The sequence below is a fragment of the Centroberyx affinis genome, unplaced genomic scaffold, assembly GCF_046629955.1.
Source record: "Centroberyx affinis isolate AG114_WGS23_722 - 3 ecotype Tasmania unplaced genomic scaffold, CSIRO-AGI_Caff_v1 ptg002511l_1, whole genome shotgun sequence".
In the NCBI taxonomy this organism is placed as follows: Eukaryota; Metazoa; Chordata; class Actinopteri; order Beryciformes; family Berycidae; genus Centroberyx; species Centroberyx affinis.
Genome location: NW_027280733.1, coordinates 1 through 20,000, shown reverse-complemented (window position 1 = coordinate 20,000; position 20,000 = coordinate 1). Strand labels below are relative to the sequence as shown.

The following is a 20,000-nucleotide window of genomic DNA, read 5'->3' as shown; positions in this document are numbered from 1 at the left end:
CGCCTCCCGGTCTTCTCAAGTGTGACATCATTTCTACAATTCTAGCCCCGCCCCCTTTCAGTCTAATGTGAAAATGATTTGAGATGTAAAATGATGTTAACGCATGTAACTGCGTCGAACACTAATACTGTTTCTGCTTTCAGGTTCCTCTGTTCTGAATTTCTTTATTAGTTGAGCCAGACTGAGCTTAGCCTGAAGCGAGAACACAACATCCACACCATGGCTGTTAGCTAACTAGTTAAAATCTGTAATAACTTCATCATATGTCATTTCTTGTGACATTATTTCACCCATTGAAAGAACAAAACAGTTGGCAAGCTGGATCCAAAAATCCCATTCATTTTCACAATAGGCGAAAAAATGGAAGCAGACTGAATCTGAAGCCTGAAATGACGACGACACAAAGGGCGGCGCCGCTCTGGGCTGTCAATCATCAATCAAACCAGTCAGGTTTCACTAGGGGCGGAGCTGTGGGCGGAGCCTGGCCCTGCTGCTCGCTTGTTTAGTAACAACAATGAAGGTGCTACAGCTAGCTAGCGAAAGAGAACTTGTGTGATACCTGTGTGGGCTTTAGTTTATTTATTTTTTAGTTTATTTATTAGCACAAAGGAAGTGATAAAACAAAAGTATATAAAAACAAACATAGCAGGGATTGATACAAACCGCCCCTCTAGGATTTACAATTTATCCTCGTGCTATGGATATTTAAATGACAACTGTTGCCTTGACGAATCCCTGCTGTGGACAGTTACTTTCCTGATAGCTGAATCGCTACAACAACAATACAATCACTTCAATTTACTCGTCAATGTAGCTAGCGCTGTAGCTAAGCTAACGATGGAAACTCGTTCTACCCGGCAGCAAAAACAAACCAGAGGTGCTGTTTCCTTGAGATTGTGGGAGAATCCTGTCTCAAAAATAACAAATGAAGTCATCAGCACTCACAGATAAGTGTATATCACTTCTTTAATGATGCACAGCAGCAACAAAAATGGCCGCATTTCAGCCCTAGGCTTTCCTCAGCGTTACTCAAAATCCTGTCGCAAAGTCTAGTTATCCCATGATTGTTGAAAGAGACAGAAAAGACATGCTTTGGCTGCTTTTGGGGTTGGTTTTTGGAGAGTCCATTGGTCTGTTTGGACTGGACTGGAAAGCCACACCCATGAAAGAAAGAGCATAACATGTTCCCTCTACTCCTTAAGGTAAAATAAAACAGTGTATTTGCACCCATGTGGCATCCTGACCTGAAGAGTCTGCAGGTTTTCCTTCCAACCAAACACTACACTCTCTGATTTCACCAATGAACACGGCTTCAACCAAAGAGGCAGAACCAGTCAGTGAAATCAGCTGCTGTAGCGTTCGGTTGGCATGAAACCCGGCAGGCTCTCGGGTCACGATGCCGAAGACTACAACACGCTAAGGGAGGGTCAGGACTTTCTCCCTGGGACCCCGACAGACAGAAAGTATTTTTACAGAAACTTTTTTTTTTTTTTTTTTTTTGCGTTTGTGGGTTGAGTTACTCAGCTGTCAGGATCCGGGCGGACGGCCGCTCACTCACCTGCGATGCGAGTTCCTGTTGCTATTGACATGACCCCGTCCGGAGCAGCCGGGAGTCGGGCACTTTAAAACATTCTCATACATGGCAAGGACTTTGACAGACAGGAGAAGGTGAGAGAGACAGCAAGAGGGTTAGGAGCTCCGCAGAAGGGAGAGTTACTGTTCAGAGGAGGAGACAGGCGGGCCGAGTCTGAGCAACAGGCTCAGGAAACTTTGTGAAGCGAGCACCAACTCTGGAACTCAGATTGGGACAGGAATCCAGTTCAGGTGGAGTCATTCCTATATGTTCCCAGGGTCCTATGTTCCCAGGGTCCTATGTTCCCAGGGTCCTATGTTCCCAGGGTCCTATGTTCCCCAGATTTATATGGCACATAATAGGAACATGACAAAGGGTCCTATGTTCCCAGGGTCCTATGTTCCCAGGGTCCTATGTTCCCCAGATTTATATGGCACATAATAGGAACATGACAAAGGGTCCTATGTTCCCAGGGTCCTATGTTCCCAGGGTCCTATGTTCCCCAGATTTATTTGGCACATAATGGGAACATGACAAAGGGTCCTATGTTCCCAGGGTCCTATGTTCCCCAGTTCTACATATGTGCTCTCCCAGGGTCCTATGTTCCCAGGGTCCTATGTTCCCAGGGTCCTATGTTCCCCAGATTTATATGGCACATAATGGGAACATGACAAAGGGTCCTATGTTCCCAGGGTCCTATGTTCCCCAGTTCTACATATGTGCTCTCCCAGGGTCCTATGTTCCCAGGGTCCTATGTTCCCAGGGTCCTATGTTCCCCAGATTTATATGGCACATAATAGGAACATGACAAAGGGTCCTATGTTCCCAGGGTCCTATGTTCCCAGGGTCCTATGTTCCCCAGATTTATATGGCACATAATAGGAACATGACAAAGGGTCCTATGTTCCCAGGGTCCTATGTTCCCAGGGTCCTATGTTCCCCAGATTTATTTGGCACATAATGGGAACATGACAAAGGGTCCTATGTTCCCAGGGTCCTATGTTCCCCAGTTCTACATATGTGCTCTCCCAGGGTCCTATGTTCCCAGGGTCCTATGTTCCCAGGGTCCTATGTTCCCCAGATTTATATGGCACATAATGGGAACATGACAAAGGGTCCTATGTTCCCAGGGTCCTATGTTCCCCAGTTCTACATATGTGCTCTCCCAGGGTCCTATGTTCCCAGGGTCCTATGTTCCCAGGGTCCTATGTTCCCCAGCTCTATATAGCACATAATGGGAACCTGAAAAATATGTCCCCCAGCTCTGTATTCGCTTAATGTGGTTAGTTAGGGTTAGGGTTTAGGGTTTAGGGTTTAGGGTTTAGGGTTAGGTTGGTTGCTTGTAGATATTTGCCCAGAGCCCTGACCACAACTGTTTCAAAGAACAGAAGGGCTTTTTATCAGAGCTATCCAGGTTAGGCACAGGCCATCCACCGTAATTTGATTGCACTTCTGCTCCTTCTGACTTTGGAGTAGAAAGTAGTATTACCCCAATGTGGGGTGAGGAGAACTTAGCGGGAAGAACCCCCTGGACTGGGCATTCAACTTAGGGTTAGGGTTAAACATCGGACCCTGGGAACATAGGACCCTGGGAACATAGGACCCTGGGAACATAGATACGCTCCCGTTCAGATCAGATTCCTCCTCCAGTAAAGGATTCTGGTCCAACAGCAGGAATTGGACTGGAAATTTTCACGCTTCAGTTTAGCAGCTAAACCAGTTAGCTTCAGGTTAGCTTCAGGTTTTGCTAGACTGATCTCACAGAAAAAACATCAAATGAACATGACGTGTTAACAGCAAATTACGTGTCGGTGGAACGTAAAGCGGTAAATTTAGGTTTTCCCAGCATGAAACGGTTCCATGAAGGAGACACGACTATAAACAGGATGTAGTGTCACACTGAAGCAGCACGGTGGCCAGGAAGGGTGTGGAGGTCTGGGTGGTGGGTGGGTTTTTTAATGAACGTTTTTCTTATTTAACCATGACCAAGCCATTCTATTCTTTCTATTCATTATTCTATTCATTATTCATTAGCCATTCTTTCTATTCATTCTATTCCCCTGACCTTAACCAAAGTTGTTTTACTTGCCCAAACGTAACCGTTAACCAACCTTTGGGATGTAGTTCGAGGAATGTAATTCAGTTCGTGGTGGAGAAACGTTATTTTCCCATAATACGTGTCCACAGCCGTTTTAGAGATCATGTTCATTTCACGTATTTGTGTGAGATCACGTTGTTCACTTCTTGTGGACGGAGGATCTTATTTTTATTTTAAGACATTTTTTGTGCTCATTTCACAAAATTTGGTGACACAGATCAAAAGTTTGGCATGCACTGTTAAAATCTGCTGATGACCATGCAGATGGAGAAGGAATGAAGTGCAGCGGGAATGAAAGAGCGGTATTTCATAATCTTCTGTCAGAGGAAATGAACACTGTGTTGCAGCAATGCACATATCCAAATATCAATGTACATATCCAAATATCAAAGCTCATATCCAAATATCAAAGCTCATATCCAAATCGGCACATTCTGTATGTTTCTATATGTTTCTGTATGTATCTATGTCTGTAAAGTGAATATATTGACAAGTTAAATAGTTTTTTACAGTGCATGTGTCTGCACACCTGCACACTTTCTGTCCATATGTCTGGACTTGCTAATGTAATGTAACATGATGCATGTTTTGCACGTTATGTATATTTTCTGTAAATTCAGATATCTTTTTTTTTCTCATCCCCATATCCTTCTCATTATTATACATATTGCACATATATTGATTCTTTCACTCATTTCATACTACATAGGCTATATTTCAGATATCTGGTATATTTTCATATTCAAATTATATATTGTGCATATACTGATTTTTAAATAGTTTTTCCACTTATTTCATACTGCATATATTTCATATTCTTGTGATATTTTTATATCACACATGCATTCAGTCTTTGCCTCAGTAAGTTTTACTGCTGTTATTTTGCTTAATAACTGCAATCCATACTTTTCCACAAACTTTTCATTCATACGTTCTTCTTCTTAACATTTTCTGCATATCTCCAAATAAACCCCCATTTGCTATATTCTTATTTCTATTCTATTTTTATTTGCTGTATCCTATGAGGATTTGCTGCTGCAACAACCAAATTTCCCCCAGGAGGATCAATAAAGTTTCATCTAGTCGTATCTTACATAACAGCAGATGGAGCATGCGTTAAGAAGCTTCATATCTGGTTAAATCGGAGCGTTCGGAGGTCCGGAGGTATTTTTCCATGCAAGTCGTTTTGAGAGTCTTTGCAGCAGCCAGGTGGATGAAACAGAGAGCGAGCCTCCATGCTGTTAACTTTACATCAACACAGATATCAAGGTCAGGCAAGTGTGATGGTGGAGGAAGAAAAGAAAGGAGAAAGAAAGGAGGAAACACAAACTGCAGCCAAAAAAAAATAAAATAAAAAAATAATCAAACTGAAACACTTGCTGGCTCCACAGTCAGCCTGCAGGTCCGGCCTTCACAGCAGACCAACTGTTAACAGCTTTTCCCTCTACTGTGGCTTCTCATAGGAGTCGCTGCAGAAATATTCACCTCAACAAGCAATTTAATCTACATAGCAGTGATAATTAAATCAGTTTTCTTAAAGCAAGCAAAAAAAAGGTGAGATAATTCCACCTGTTTCCATTGCAGTTTCACTCAATATATTTTATTTTTTTGTATAAAAATTCTTGATACATGTTGACTTGCGCTAGAAACATGCAAGGTTGTATTTAAAAAATGATTTTAAGATTTAAGACTCGATGAAAGGCCTTGTTATCATTAATGTTGTTAGTTGTTAATGTGTTTGCAGTGCTTAGTCCAGGTTTGCAAAGCTTAGATTCTGCTGTCAGCAGTGGAAAGGTGTTAAAACTGATCTCCTAACCAGTAATTTGAAGTATGTTCTGTCTCACATTGTTTCCAGTCTATATTATTAAAGAGAGATTAAGCTTCAGCTGCACCTGCTGTTCTAATGAAGTCAGGCCCAGTGGATTTATAAAACACTTTCAACAAAACAGCTTCATCACAAACACTTTACAGAGCAACAAAACACAAACAGACCGAACCAGACTCATGCAGGATGATGCATGATGGAGGAAGTCTGCCATGCCTCGCACCGCCACACCCTGCACAGATATCCAGCTCAACACGCCATTTTGATTCACTGTTCATTCTTCAAATCTTATTTTTCTTAAACCAAGTGAAAACTACCAGTGTGGTGAGATAATTCCAATTGTATACTTGTTTATAATCAAATCAAATTTCAAGAATTTTCTTGAATCAAGTGACATTATCTTGACTTGACCAGTCCCGTCGTCAACATTATTTCCATATATTAGGACAGCAGATTGTAGTTTTAGGCAGAAAATAATCTGATTGGTTGAGTTAAACCTCAGTGGGCGGAGCCAAAGAACCACTGTTTTTCTGGCTAAGTAACATCAGACTGAAGCTCAGTGAGAAAGACAAGAGGTAAGAGAGGAGGAAGCTAATATTATGAAGCCTAGCGCCCTGCTGCTAACTGAAAAAATACAATCTATCCATACTAAGTTATCTAGGTTAGCTAGTTAGCTAGCTGACCTTCAAGTTCAAACTAGCAATACTAGCCTATAGCTAGCTAGGTAAGCTAGTTAGCTAGCTGCTGACCTGATGACATCAGGATGACATGGACATGAAGGAATTAAAAAAGTTAAGCTGTTGCCATTTATTTCCCTTAGTTATTTCCCAGAATTCCTTCTTTACCATTCAAGTTTGCCAGTTAGCTAACTTGTGTTCTGAAAAATTGTGGTTCTTTGGCTCCGCCCACTGAGGTTTAACTCAACCAATCAGATTATTTCTGCCTCCAGAGCAGCTCTGCCTCTGAGAAATGTTTGTAGGACTACAACTACAATCTGCAAATGAAGATTGAAAAGGTAGAAAATTTAGAAAATTTAAAGTATTGATTGCTAGCTGAACTGACGTGTTGGGAGTGTTTTTTTGAAGCTGGATGTTTGTGCGGCGCGGTGTGGCGGCCGGCGGAGGGACTCACTCTCAGGCGGGACCCGGTCTTTGTGAGGACACCCGGACAGGCTGCGGTGGTGCGGGTACAGGCCCGTCACATGACCCGTCCCGTCGCAGCCGGGCGTCGGACACTTACTCTCCTTCTTCTCCCCTCTGGAGGAGTCTGAGGAGAGGGGGAATATCCATGTTAGTTTCTCATTTAGTTACAAAGTGGGAAATGACAGAAGTGGGGACTCAAGTCAGTTGGACATGAGTCAGACGCAAGTCACAGTTTGAATAGCTTGAGACTTGACTTGATGCATGAAGAGAAGACTTGAGACTTGACTTGACTTGGGTTCTGGTGACTTGGGACTTGACTCTGACTTGTACTCTGATGACTTGAAAAGGTTTCTAAAGTCTTGACTTGAGATCTTGTGTTTGTGTAAATGACTTAGATTGAAAATGATGAGATTTGTTCCAGCAGACGACTGAATTTAAATTCTGTTTTCTGAATTTGTATGGAATGATTGAATTTATTGAAGTTGAAACTGATTATAGAAATCAAACTCATGATGCTCTTACCAAGTTTTTATCCTATTAAAACCATATTGCATTGAAAAGTCCTAGATATTTAGTTTTCTTTAAGATATTAAATTGATACGGGACTCGTGTACATTATAAACACAAAATATTGAACTCTGTCATTCATATACATGCCCATATATCCATACACACAGACATACACTATATCAGTTAAATGACTGGTGAATGTAAATGTACCTTCAGTAAGCAGAAGCTCTGGTGATTTAACATGGCAGTTCATGTTCTATACTTCCACTTCCAAAATCTCTGCAATTGTTAAATCCCAGCACTCCAGAAATGCAATTTAATATTTCATTATAAATGTACAGTGGCGGCTAGATAAGACAGAACGACTTCGTCTGGTGTGAAAGCAGCTTATCAGCAGTTCTCCTCTGTGGAGATCTGGGCTTCCCCATCGCACTGAAACACTGCACAGCTCCTGTCTGCTCTGGTGTCACGATGTAATAAACGTTGATTGATTTAAATATTGAATCTCATAGGCTACATTCACATTACAGGCCTTAATGCTCAATTCCAATTTTTTGCTCACATCCGATTTTTGTTTTTGCCTTACCTGTTCTCATTCATGTTTTAAAAAGTGACTCATATCTGACATCAGTATGAACGGACCTTTTCAGCAGAGTCAAACAGCCGAAAACAAACAGACCAGGTCTTCAACTGGATCTCAGTCGATCTAAACTGGTTGACAAACTGGTGCCAGGAGCCAAATATGGAACTGTTTCACATTCAGAACTGACAGACAGCCAGCTGACGTCAAAACCCTGGAAACCTTGTTACAAAACGGTCCAGGCCACCGTGGAAACATGTTGGACTCATGGACTCAATTTGGTATGTTAACAACACTATTGTTGAAGGCCTTCCTTTGGGCTAATGAAGGCCTTCCTGTGGCTAATGAAGGCCTTCCTTTGGGCTAATGAAGGCCTTCCTGTGGGCCAGTGAAGGCCTTCCTGTGGGCCGATGAAGGCCTTCCTGTGGGCTAACGAAGGCCGTCCTGTGGCTAACGAAGGCCTTCCTGTGGGTTAACGAAGGCCTTCCTGTGGTTAACGAAGGCCTTCTTGTGGGCTAACGAAGGCCTTCCTGTGGGTTAACGAAGGCCGTCCTGTGGGCTAACAAAGGCCTTCCTGTGGGCCGATGAAGGTCTTTCTGTGGCTAACGAAGGCCTTCCTGTGGCTAACGAAGGCCTTCCTGTGGGTTAACGAAGGCCTTCCTGTGGGTTAACGAAGGCCTTCCTGTGGGTTAACGAAGGCCTTCCTGTGGGCTAACGAAGGCCTTCCTGTGGCTAACGAAGGCCTTCCTGTGGGCTAATGAAGGCCATCCTGAGGGCTAATGAAGGCCTTCCTGTGGCTAATGAAGGCCTTCCTGTGGACCGATGAAGCCGTCTGAGCGTCTGGCTGCATCTCAGTCCGTTGTGAGGCTCCATCATGGCTGATAACTGCACAGCGGCGGTGGGTGTGTGCGAGTGGATTTAAAGAAATAGGCCGTGGATAGCATCCCGCCGATGAGATTTGCTCTCCTAACGGGCCGTGCAGATCGCCATTACTCATGCCTGACAAGCCGGCCGTCTGATGTTCCCGCACCGGCCTATTTTAACAACATAAGCTGCTGTCAGAGGAAAACCATGCATCTGCAGAAACTATCCTGGTCCTGAATGCAGAAAATGAGTGCCTATTATCTCATTTTTGAAATAATACAATGGGGTTTTAACAGGTTTCTAGAGCCCAGGGGTCATGATGAGACTCACTCAACCCATAAATAGGCATGGAAATTTTCAATTCAAGGGAGAAAAACACCAAAACTGCAGTTACATGGTTTTCCTACTACAGCAGACATAACCTCCAGCCTCTATCGCTACTGATGCTGCAGTATGGAGGGTCAAGATGAGTCAGGCAGACATGATGAGCTTCCTGCCTGCTGATCTGGAGTCAGGTTATTGGTTCAAATAAAGAACTGAAAGCTGGTTCAGATCAAATGCGATGCAGAGACGAGGTGTGTACATGGGAAGATTTGGAGTGGAAACATGATCAGATGACGCTCTTGTGAAAACAGTTCAAACACCTCAACAATTGTCAGGAAATATTTGGTGCACAGAATAAATCTACCAGTTCTTTATCATATTACAGTGTGACTTTCTTCCCAACAAGTTCAGATTCTGTGTAGTCCCATGGTTCATTTGTGAACAAGATGTGCACCGTCTCTCTAAATATGCAAAGAGGTTTGATACTGCTCAAGGAAAAAACAGACGTAAAATGTAGATGTAAAATCTCTTAGTTTAGGACCAAATGGATTGAGACACACTCACAGTAGAAAAACACTTCTTGAACATGAGGCTTAGTTTGACATTTAGTTTGATGCATTTTTTAAAGCCGTACAACACAATGTAGCATGTTGGCTGCTTCAAATGGCAGCGAGAATGAACTGTTTGAAAAGTTTGAACTTGAATTTAATTTGGGCAAACTATCTACAGTGAATCTACGGCATCTCAGTTGGGAGTGGGGATTAGATGGTTCTCTCTGTTGCAGACCACTTTGTTTTACGCTATTAATTTTTACACAAAATTCTTGCCTAGTGCAACTTTAAATGGGAGACTTAAACATAGTGCTGAGCATATGAGTGGATCAATAATAAAACAGACATGAGCAGGACTGTGTTGTTCCTGCCTACCTTTAGGGTAGTACGCCCTCTTCGACCCGTCGTGGTGCATCTTGGCCTTGCGTTCCTCGGCGGCGCTGCTCAGCCGGGGGCTGTGCTCGCCGTGGCCGCGATGATGATGGTCCCGACGGGCCGCCGTGTGCTCCGAGGCCATCCGGTCCCTCATGACCTTCGCCCTCTCCGACTCCAGAGCGATGGCCTTCTCCAGCAGCGACAGGTTCCCCTTGGTCATGTCGAACGCCTCGTCGGAGCGGTCGGACGCCACCGACGTGGTGTCCTCGTCGCCCTCCTGGCTGCAGCTGGTCGGGTATCCTCTGGACGCCGGGCTCAGCTGCTCCTCCAGCTTCATCAGGTTCACCATGTCGGAGTAGCTGCGCTCCAGCGGCCGCGGATCCTCCTGGCCCTGCTGGCACAGCTCGTACCTGTGTGGTGAAAGCAGGACGGGCAATGACCAGCAGTCACCAAATGCTGGAAAAGTTTGGCTGTGGCTGGAAAGTTTAGCAACTCTAGCAGCCACTTTGATCACGTTACCAAAGGTCCTAATCTATTCGAAAACACCTAGTTGGCTGGTGAAATAGTGAAAGTTGGTTAGTCTACTTTAAAGGTAACCAACTGCCATTTGGAGTCATATTTTATTATAAAAATGTAGTTGGATGGTAAAATAGTGTCACTGGTGAATTCTGGAGTTTACTAGCCCTATCAATTGATGGATAATAACGTTATTGTGCTGCCCTGAGTACGTAGTAGGGAGAGTCAAAAAAATGCAAGACATTTCTCTCTAAAGTATAAAACATGGAAGAGGAAGTGCAGTAAACGACAACGATCAGAGCACACAGACTCATGGGCGGACATCTCACCTCAGGAACCTGTCACCCTCAATTTTTGATTGTGTGCAGATTTCTGTACTTGTGTCATTTGGGACCTCAACACCTAAAGTCATCAACTAAGGCAGGATGAGTCTTATTTTACTCTTGTAGATCTCGTACCTGGACCGGTGGTGTGGCTGCAGCTGTGCCTGCTGCTTCAAATCAAGGACTAAAATCTGGTTCATATTAAAGTTGCTTTGTGTAGCATTTTTAGATATCAGTATATCATTGTCAAATTAATGCTGCTACCTTGGACTAATTGCTGTAAACTAATGAGAGCATGGTGGAGACGATTGGTCTCCTCTAGCTCACACCAGTAGTATTGTTAGTTCTAGTGTTTCTCCACATTAAGACTACATTTCCCATCAGCCCCTTTGCTTCCTGCCCCCCTACCCCTCCCTCAAGAGGATCAACGTGTTGGAAGTGATTTCTCCATCTTCCTTTCTCTCCTTCCACCATCTGCTGCCAGAAACTCTTTCAGCTTTAGCTCCGTTTGCTCTGGAAGAACAGAACCTCTTCCTGTTTTGTGCCGTAAAGCGATCCAGCAGATTTCCCTCCAGATCTGACCCGCTAGAGGCTGACAATCTTCTCGGGATTGGTATCATTCATTTGCACAATTATATTAATGTCTCAAAATGAATGCGGTACAGATTTATTGTTGTTAAACTGCTACATGCAGAATCTTTAATGTGAAATGGAAACATGATGAAAGACTCGTCCGGTACCTGGACAGGTGGTGCGGCAGCAGCGCGGCGTGCGGGTCGGTGGGGTTCTGCAGGTGGTGGTGGAGGAGGGCGGGCTGTCCGGGGCGGTCCGACGGCTGCGTCTCGCTCAGCTTGCGGGCCAGATCGAAGCACTGGTTCCTCAGACACTCCAGACTGCTGAGACACACCTCCTCCTCGCTCTCCTCCGCCTGACCCCTGACCCCCATGCCGGGCCGGCCGTTGGCCTGGCAGTCGTCCACCACGCCCTCCGGGTAGCCGTCGTCGGGCATCATGGCGCCGTGGCCCTGCGCCAGCAGCTTCAGAGAGTCCACCGTCTCCCGCACCACGTCGCTGTCCAGGTCCACGCTCAGCTCGCCCTTCCTGTCGCCCGGCTCGCTGCCCTCGTCGTCCTCGTCGTCCTCGTCCTCGCCGGCGCTGTTGGAGGAGTTGCTGTTCATCTCGGACTCCGTCATGGCCTGGTAGGCGGCGTCTTCGGCGATCTTGCCCAGGTTGAGCAGCGACTTGGCGACCAGCTCGTCGTAGTTCTCGTAGTCCTCTCCGGTGCCGTTGCCGGCGGCGATGCTGCAGCTGTTGTTGTTGTTGTCGTTCTTCTGAATTGGAATGAGCTTTGATTGTCCACCGTTTTTGTAGCGGTTCTCTACTGCTGTGAGAGAAATAGCAAACATCTCAGTCTTTACAATGTTTGGGCATCTAAGTACAAAAGCCATCTCAGAGCACAGCCAGTTTTTTCAACAGTCAGCACAGTTTGCTGAAGCATTTTGCACTATAAACTACATAAATAGCAGGTAATTGGTCTCAAAAATAAAGGCGAGGAAAAGACGTGTAATGGATACATTTTGTAGATAATACAACTGTCTATTCATTTATACAATCAAAATCCTGCAGATGAAAAGGAAATGAAACTTGTGCAGCCTCTAATAAACTCAGCAATGCTAATGAACCCAGTTTCCTCTCATATATTCCTGAATACATTAGCTACAAGCCGCCCAATTATGATCCACTGTTTACTCACAAAAAAACATACAACCCAGAGCTGTGGAGAGCAGAGCTGCTCTGCCTGCTAAGCCTCGCTGTTGATTTTGGGGACAGCGACGGCGAATGAGAGCAGGGAAATGAAAGGGAGGCGTATGAGGTGCTCCGATTCAGGAGCCATAAATATCCTCAGGAGGAGAAGCCGAGGCAGAGCGCATGTGACGCGTCCGCCGAGACGAGGAGGCGAACAGGAGGAGGAGGGGGGGGGGAGTTAATAACTCAGCAGAGCTCCTCTCCCGATTATTCGTGATGGCGCTGTCAGAAGCGATTGAGGACACAGGGGGGATCGAGGGAAACGCCGACGGGAGGGAGAGCAGAGAGCATCTGGTCTACCAGCGGTTCCTCATTTCTTATTACTTCCCCTTCTCCTCCTGTAGACCCTAACTGGTCACGCAAACAAAGACCCGACATCACTGGACGTCCTATTGTCTCAATGCTCCATGGGGTATTACAGCTGGTGCACCTGTACTACAACATCAACTACAGCCCCTTCTCCTCAGGTAGAACCTAACTGCCCACACAAAGTAAGATCGCATATCGTTTGACATTTTATTCCAGAGGATCCTCAGTAAAATGAGGAATAGTTTAATTTCACTAGGCGAGGAGAGAAAAACAACATACATACATTCCCTAATTATCCTAATTAGGGAATGTATAAGAATAATATGTTTCACTCTCACAACTAAACAAGAAAAAGCTTCCCATATGGGCGTCCCGGGGACACAATCTGATTAAACGGGGATCCATAATAAGAACATTTTTCAGAATCTTCTTGGGATATTATAGCTGGTGTATCAGTGGTGCAACACCTCCTGTTCATGCTACTTTACCTCTGTAGACCCCAGCCGGCTGAACAAGCTAAATTTGGACATCACTTCACACCCTGTTCCCCTGGTTCTCAAACCTCCAACCTCCAAGGGACCTTGTGGAGGTCGCAGGGAGTTGCCAGTAACATGAGGAATAGCTTAATGTCCCTAAGGTTTAATTCACTAGAAACTATCCTAATTATAGAATGTATAAGAAGGACTGTGCTGGGCGTCCTGGTGGGTCAGTGGTCTAACATGAAACCGCAATGTCCTGGGTTCAAATCCGGTCTGGAACCTTTGTCTTGTGTCTTCCCCTCTCTCTCCCCAATTCTTCATGTCTCTCTTAACAATGTCCTATCTACTAGAGGTGAAAATGCCCCCAAAAACAAATGACTATTCAGATCATAGGTTTCACTTTTACCATTATTACCTGCCCACATACACTGCAGACAGTTATACAGTCCAATACGATATCATATCATTCCCATATGGCTCCCTGGGGCAAAATCTGATTAAACGGGGGTCCATGGCCTAATGTCTATTCGGGGGTCCGTGATAAGAAAATGTTCGCGCATCTCTGCCCTATTCCACCAACTCCATCCTCCCTTGGATATTATAGCTGGTGTATCAGTGGTACAACACCTCCTATCACCCGCCCTTCACCTCCTATCACCCTCCCCCTTCTCCTCCTGTAGACTCCAACCGTCCGAACAAACTAAGGTTGGACATTGCTAGACGCCTCAATGCTCCCTGGGATATTATCGCCCTGTCGACCTAATTGTGTACGGGTTTCACCGGCCTCGGAGAAGAAGTTTTCCTCTGATAAGAAGCATCCTAGACTCTGGGTTTTATTTCCAGTGACGGTTTATTAGAGATCCATATAAGTCCATGTCAAGTCAATGCAATCAGAGGGCCAGAAATCTGTCTATGGGAACGGGAACCACAGGCTGCAGCCCAGGGCCCCGAGAGTAAGACGTCCAGTGGGACTTTCATTGATTAATTGCTTTGCGTGTGTCCTGACTGTGGCCCGTTGTCCTTGTTAATTATCTGTAGAATGCAATTCCCTTGTGATAGTATAGTAACAACTAATGGTTTTATTTATATCCCCGACAGACTGTTTACAACCTGCTTTGGTATCTTGCACTTTCTTGCGATATTTTGCACAACCTTCCATCTATTTGAAATGATTTCCTGTACATGTTCGGTTGTGACACGTTGTGTTTTAGAATTTAATGTGACTTGTTTTTTGTTGGTGTGGTGCAAGGTTATTATAGTTTTGCATTTTTCATTAGGTTTTATTTTTATTTCGTTTTGACTTTTTGTTTTCAATTTCAGTTTAGTTTTAATTTGTTTTTAAAGTGGGTTTGCTAGTTTAGTTTTTATTCTTTGAAAATGCTTAGTTTCAGTGTTAGTTTTAGTCTTTTTTGTAATATGGAGTATTTGTCAGGGGCGAGATTCAAAAATTCAAAAATGTATGAAATAAATTGACAAAGATGAAAACTAAAGACATTTTCTCTATAATTTTAGTTTATTTTAGTTGTAAACACACAATACAGTTTCAGTTAGTTATCGTTTTTTTGTAAAGCATCGTTTTTATTTTTATTTCAGTTAACGAAAATGTTTTTTCACACCTAGTTTTCGTTATTTCGCTTCGTTTCGTTAACGATAATAACCTTGGTGTGGTGATGTTTGTGATGTATTTTATAACGCATGCTTGCATGTTTCTCCTGGCTGCAACCAAATTTTGCCTGGCGGGACACTAAAGACTTGAACTTGAACTTGAAATGTAAAGAGATGTCGCACAAAACTGGACGGAAATAAATACAACAAACAAAACAAAAAAGAAAGCAGAGAAGAGATCTCGAAAAAACGCAACAACATGCAGCAACAACATGGAGCAACAACATGGAGCAGTTTCTTTTGCCTCCAAGAAAAGCAGGAGAAAAAACTCAGACACTATTAATGGTGAGTCAATTAAAAGTTATCATACTGCAGGCTTTGAATGTGAAGAGGGACAAGAGGCAGAGAGACCAATTTCGACACCGACAGTAGCAGAAAATAGACCAGAATGCAATGCAGCTACAAGACAGGTTTGGCTTTAACGAGAGCGGGTCATTCTGGGAAATGTAGGAAATCACTAACTGCAGTAGAAGTAGATGAGGCAGGTTGAGGGAAAGTGGGTTCACCAATAAATAATATCAATACTTCTCCTTTAATATTAAAGCTTCATCTGCTCTGAGCAACCAGACAGAAAAACAGCAGACTCACCATGCTCACGATTCTGCTCCTCCTCTTCCTCCTCCTCATCTTCCTCATCTTCCTCCTCTTCTTGCTCGTCTTCCTCCTCCTCCTCCTCTTCCTCGTCATCGCCGTCCTCCACCTCCTCCTCCTCCGCTGCCCGACCCCCTCCAGCCGCCGCTTGCCCTCTCTCCTCCTCCTCCTCCTCCTCCTCATCCTCTCCCTGCTCCTCGTTGTCTTCTGAGAAGCCTTCCTCATCCTCCACCTCCCCCTCCTCCTCCTCCTCCTCCTCCGCTACTCTCTCCGCTTCCTCCTCCTCTTCCTCCTCCTCCTCCTCCCCCTCTACCTCCCCCCGCTCCTTCCCCTCCTGCCCCGCCTCCATGGCGTCGGCCTCGTACCCGGGGTAAACGCCGGGCTCCTCCTCGTCGGGGGAGGAGGTGAGGAAGGGCCTCCTCTTGGCAGCCGGCTCCAGCGGCTGTTTCTCCAGAGCCTTCCTCTTCTTGGCCAGCGGACAGCCGTACACACTGAGAGGACAGACAGAGACAAGTCAAAAGGGCAGCCATCTTTGTTTTGTTTTAGTCATTCAGGCTCAGCTGAAAGTTTCCCAGTTCTGATTTCCTCCTAGTAGAGAATGTAGATCAGTGCTTCCCAACCTTTTTCCTTAAGGGAGCCCTATTCTATCACTGAGTAAACAGACAACCCCTTTCATATTATATTCAATGCATAACAATAACAGCACAGAACAACTGATAACTGTACAATTAACCCAAATAGTGAGTATTTTAGCTCTTTGGTTGTTTTAACTGTGAACTTTTCTAATTCAGGACGAGGCTGTTTAGCAGAGTGAATATAGCTTGTGTTCATGTCTTCACCATGCCCTATATCTTAAAAAAACATCTAAACTTTATAAATAACAACTACATTTAGTTATTTTCTTCACAGAATTGAATGAAATGCTGAGATATACTATATATATATATTTTTTAAGTTTTCTTACACCCCTTAAAACCAAGAAGGCCCTGTGACCCCCCGTGAAGCTTTGGCGACCACTAGTGGGGGTCGGGACCCCCAGGTTGGGAACCAGTGATGTAGAGAATCCCTTGGAATGAAAATTACTCATAAGGCATATTATAAACAATCACTGCATCTTTTCCATCACTTATTCACTCTTAACTTGCGGGAGCTTGTTAGCTAGCTAACTATAGTTATCGCAACAGAATTGAACTGATCACTTCACCACTGATCCATCTGATTGATTTAGTGTTTAGATAATGTCAGCTTGTTAGCTAGCTAACCATAGTACAGACCTGTCAACTCTCCTGTTTTTCCCGGGTTTCTTCCATATTTTCACCTCCTCTCCCGCTGTGATCCCGTTTGGTAATTTCCCCCATAAATCTCCCGTATTTCCCTTTTTTATTTTTACAGTTATATAGAATCCTAATTGGCCCAATCAAGTTGTTTCGGTTAGATCCATAAACTATTTAATTTGGGAGACTATTTTCCCATTCCTGACCAGAAGTATGTTGGGAAACATCCATTTATTGAACTAGTTAACCCAATCCTACAGCAGGGCAGCAGTAAAGGCACCTGGTCATTAGATCTCTAGAACCGAGAGATGAAATAACTTTCATAATGTAAAAATTATGGTCGGGTGGGGGTCCCGGAAAATCTCCCTTATTTTCGAAGCCCAACGTTGACAGGTATGCCATAGCATCTGGTCAGCTAACCATCACTGTCTTGTTGTTAACACATCTGATTAGCACACTAGCTAACGTATCTAGTAGCAGCTAGCGTTAGCATGTTGACATTAACATCAGTGTGTTTGCTGGCTAGTCAGCTAGCTAACAGTTTGTTCAGGTGAACTGAGCTGACTCTTCTCAAGCTACAACTCAGACGGGCGAATTCACAAAAGGATTGCGCGGCTTTTGCTGACGCTAAACCTGTGCAAATGAGACAAAAAGAAACCGTGTAATTCACAAAGCACTCGCAAAGGGTGAAATGCACCGCTGACTGCACTGCCATGCAAATCGCGTCTCGGTGCTCTGTGCTATTTGCACGTATTTAAATGAGGTAATATGCATACATTTGGCGCAGGGCGTCCTTGTAAGGAGCCTCATTGCAAAAACAGTCCAATTCACAAAGATCGGCACTAATTGCCACACGCAGTTAGAGTGAAATTATAAGTATCTTCAGAGTTGGTGGTAATTGAAGCACATTAATAAGCGGCGTCACGCCCAGACTTTCCAGTGATCATGGCAGCAGTGATTGTCAGGAGAATATCACTTGTTGATTTAACTGAGAATTGAATTGACCTTGCAAATGTCTCTGCAACAATTCCACCTTTGTGTGACCTAAAAAATAAAATTGTTTGTAAATACAGTCTGTAAATAATATTTTGACATTATTATTATTATTCTTACTATAGAACTTTAACACAGATTGCTTCACAAACAAAAGCAAATAAATCAGTACAACCAAACAATCAATACAACTCAATTTCTCACTCTGAAAATATTTTCTCTTATCTCAGTAGTCAGCACAGTGGGCCTTATTTTGGCCTAAAGATTCAAAACCATGGACAGCTCCGCTCAAACTCATTTATTTTGGGATGCAGTGAGATGCAATGACAAACTCGCCCGTGTCAATTCCCTCCAGACTGGGATATTAAATCCCAAATATGGTTTCTCGCTGTCCCGGTTAAATTTCTTGCCTGAAGTTTTGAGGAACGCCTCTGCACCTCGTCCATCAGGACTTGCAGCTCGCGGTCTAAAATGTTTTCTCTTTCTCTCTGCCATTGTCCTGCCTACTGTGTTCTTGGCACAAAGGCAACATTTATATTTTGCCACATTGATAATTGCAATCAGATGCAGAACAGGGGCAAATTGCACTCAGTTGCATCACGTTATGGGCGTGTTTGCTCTGGCATATCATTAGTGCAATATCTTTTGTGAATCGGTCCTTGAGACGGAGCAAATAGCGGTTGCAAATGATACGCAGTTCATGGTGCTATTAGCGGCCGCAATCCATTCTTTGTGAATTCGCCCCAGAGTGTTTTGGAGTAGAGACTAGGGCTAAAGACAAGACAGTTTACTGTGTCACAGTAACCTACATTTGGAAACAAATCCACCTTATCACACTATTCACTTTTACTGAGAACGTTACTGAATGGATCTACAGCCACACCACAACAAGCTGACTCAGCTGCTCTCTGCTTCTAGCTGCTTCATACACATTTACACTTTATTAACTAACACACAGTTCTACACTGTTCCTCCATCATGGAGACTCAGCTGCTGGCAGCAGATTTGTAAAGCAACTGCAAAGCCTCTACAGGGGTAAAAGCAGTGGTAAGATGTTTTGTAGCTCACAGAAAATGTCTCTCTTTAAAAAAGGTTTTAACAAGAGCCCAGAGTCTGAGGTCAGAGGTCACGGTTAGGGTCAGTAGGACCTGCTTGGTTTGCAGGAGTCTGTTAAGAGCCGGCAGAGTATTTTCACTCGTTCTGCCGTTGTCTTCAGCTCCACCCAGCACACTGAGGAGAATCAGCCTCCGAAAATGTAAAACCAAAGCTTATTCAACCGGGGCCTCAATTACGCAAATCCCATAATAGTCATTAGCTGTTGAGAAAATTCCACTTTAATTGCTCCAAAACAGCAAGTGCAATTATACACGGCTTTAATGTGGATTTTAGGAAATCAATTAGACCATTTCCATATGAAAGGACTTATTTGCTGTTTGGAGGGAGAGTTGAAGGAGGTGATGCTGTTTTCTGACTGAAACCACCATGTGTCTGTCTGACAAGTCCACCTTCACTGTTTAATACTGAATCTTAAAATGTTATTTTTCTTAAAGCAAGTGAAAAAACCTGTCAGTGAGATGATAACTCCATCTGTTTCGAAAGTTTTCTTGAATCAAGTGACATTCTTCTGATCCTGGAGCGGCCTTAATCTTAATCTTTATTTTAAGATGCTGTCACTTGTTTCTAGAAGATTCTTGATAAGCTGAACTGTATGGAGACAAGTGAAATTCTGTCAAACCAGCAGATAGTTGGAAGAAGAAGACAAACAGGCTTTTAAGAGTCAAAACCAGATTGAACTGTGTTTTTGCGATGTGGGTCTCATTTTCCAAAACCCCAAATCATTTTCAGTCTGTTAGAAGTCAGTGAGACACACAGGCTCTAAACCCTGTACGGCTGTAGGATAAATAAAATAATGCCCAAAATAATACAGAGAAATATAATACACAATATTGCAGAAAATAGTACACAAAATAATCTACGATAATACACAAAATAATACAAAATATTAATCAATACTACAGAGAGCAATACAAATTTATACACATTAGACAATATAAAAATATTATGCAAAATAATACACAATACAAAATAGTGCATAAAATAAAATGGTAACACTATAATGACAATAAGGGTCACTAAGTTATGGGTTAGTTAATGCTTAATAAGCATTAATTAATGTGTCTGGTAATCATTTATTAATGGTGTT

The 20,000-nt window shown here is 43.7% G+C and overlaps 1 protein-coding gene across 1 annotated transcript in view; it reads right to left on the bottom strand.

The window, feature by feature from the left end:
- Positions 1–16,021, bottom strand: part of LOC139656685 (myelin transcription factor 1-like protein) — a gene marked incomplete at both ends in the record, with an annotated part of 24,111 nt that extends 8,090 nt beyond the window's left edge. Inside the window, 5 exons of the mRNA XM_071534295.1 lie at positions 1,559–1,649; positions 6,628–6,762; positions 9,843–10,252; positions 11,428–12,064; positions 15,528–16,021. Of these exons, the coding sequence (XP_071390396.1) occupies positions 1,559–1,649; positions 6,628–6,762; positions 9,843–10,252; positions 11,428–12,064; positions 15,528–16,021 (1,767 nt within the window). The remainder of the gene's footprint in view (positions 1–1,558; positions 1,650–6,627; positions 6,763–9,842; positions 10,253–11,427; positions 12,065–15,527) is intronic.
- Between the last annotated feature and the right edge of the window lie 3,979 nt (positions 16,022–20,000).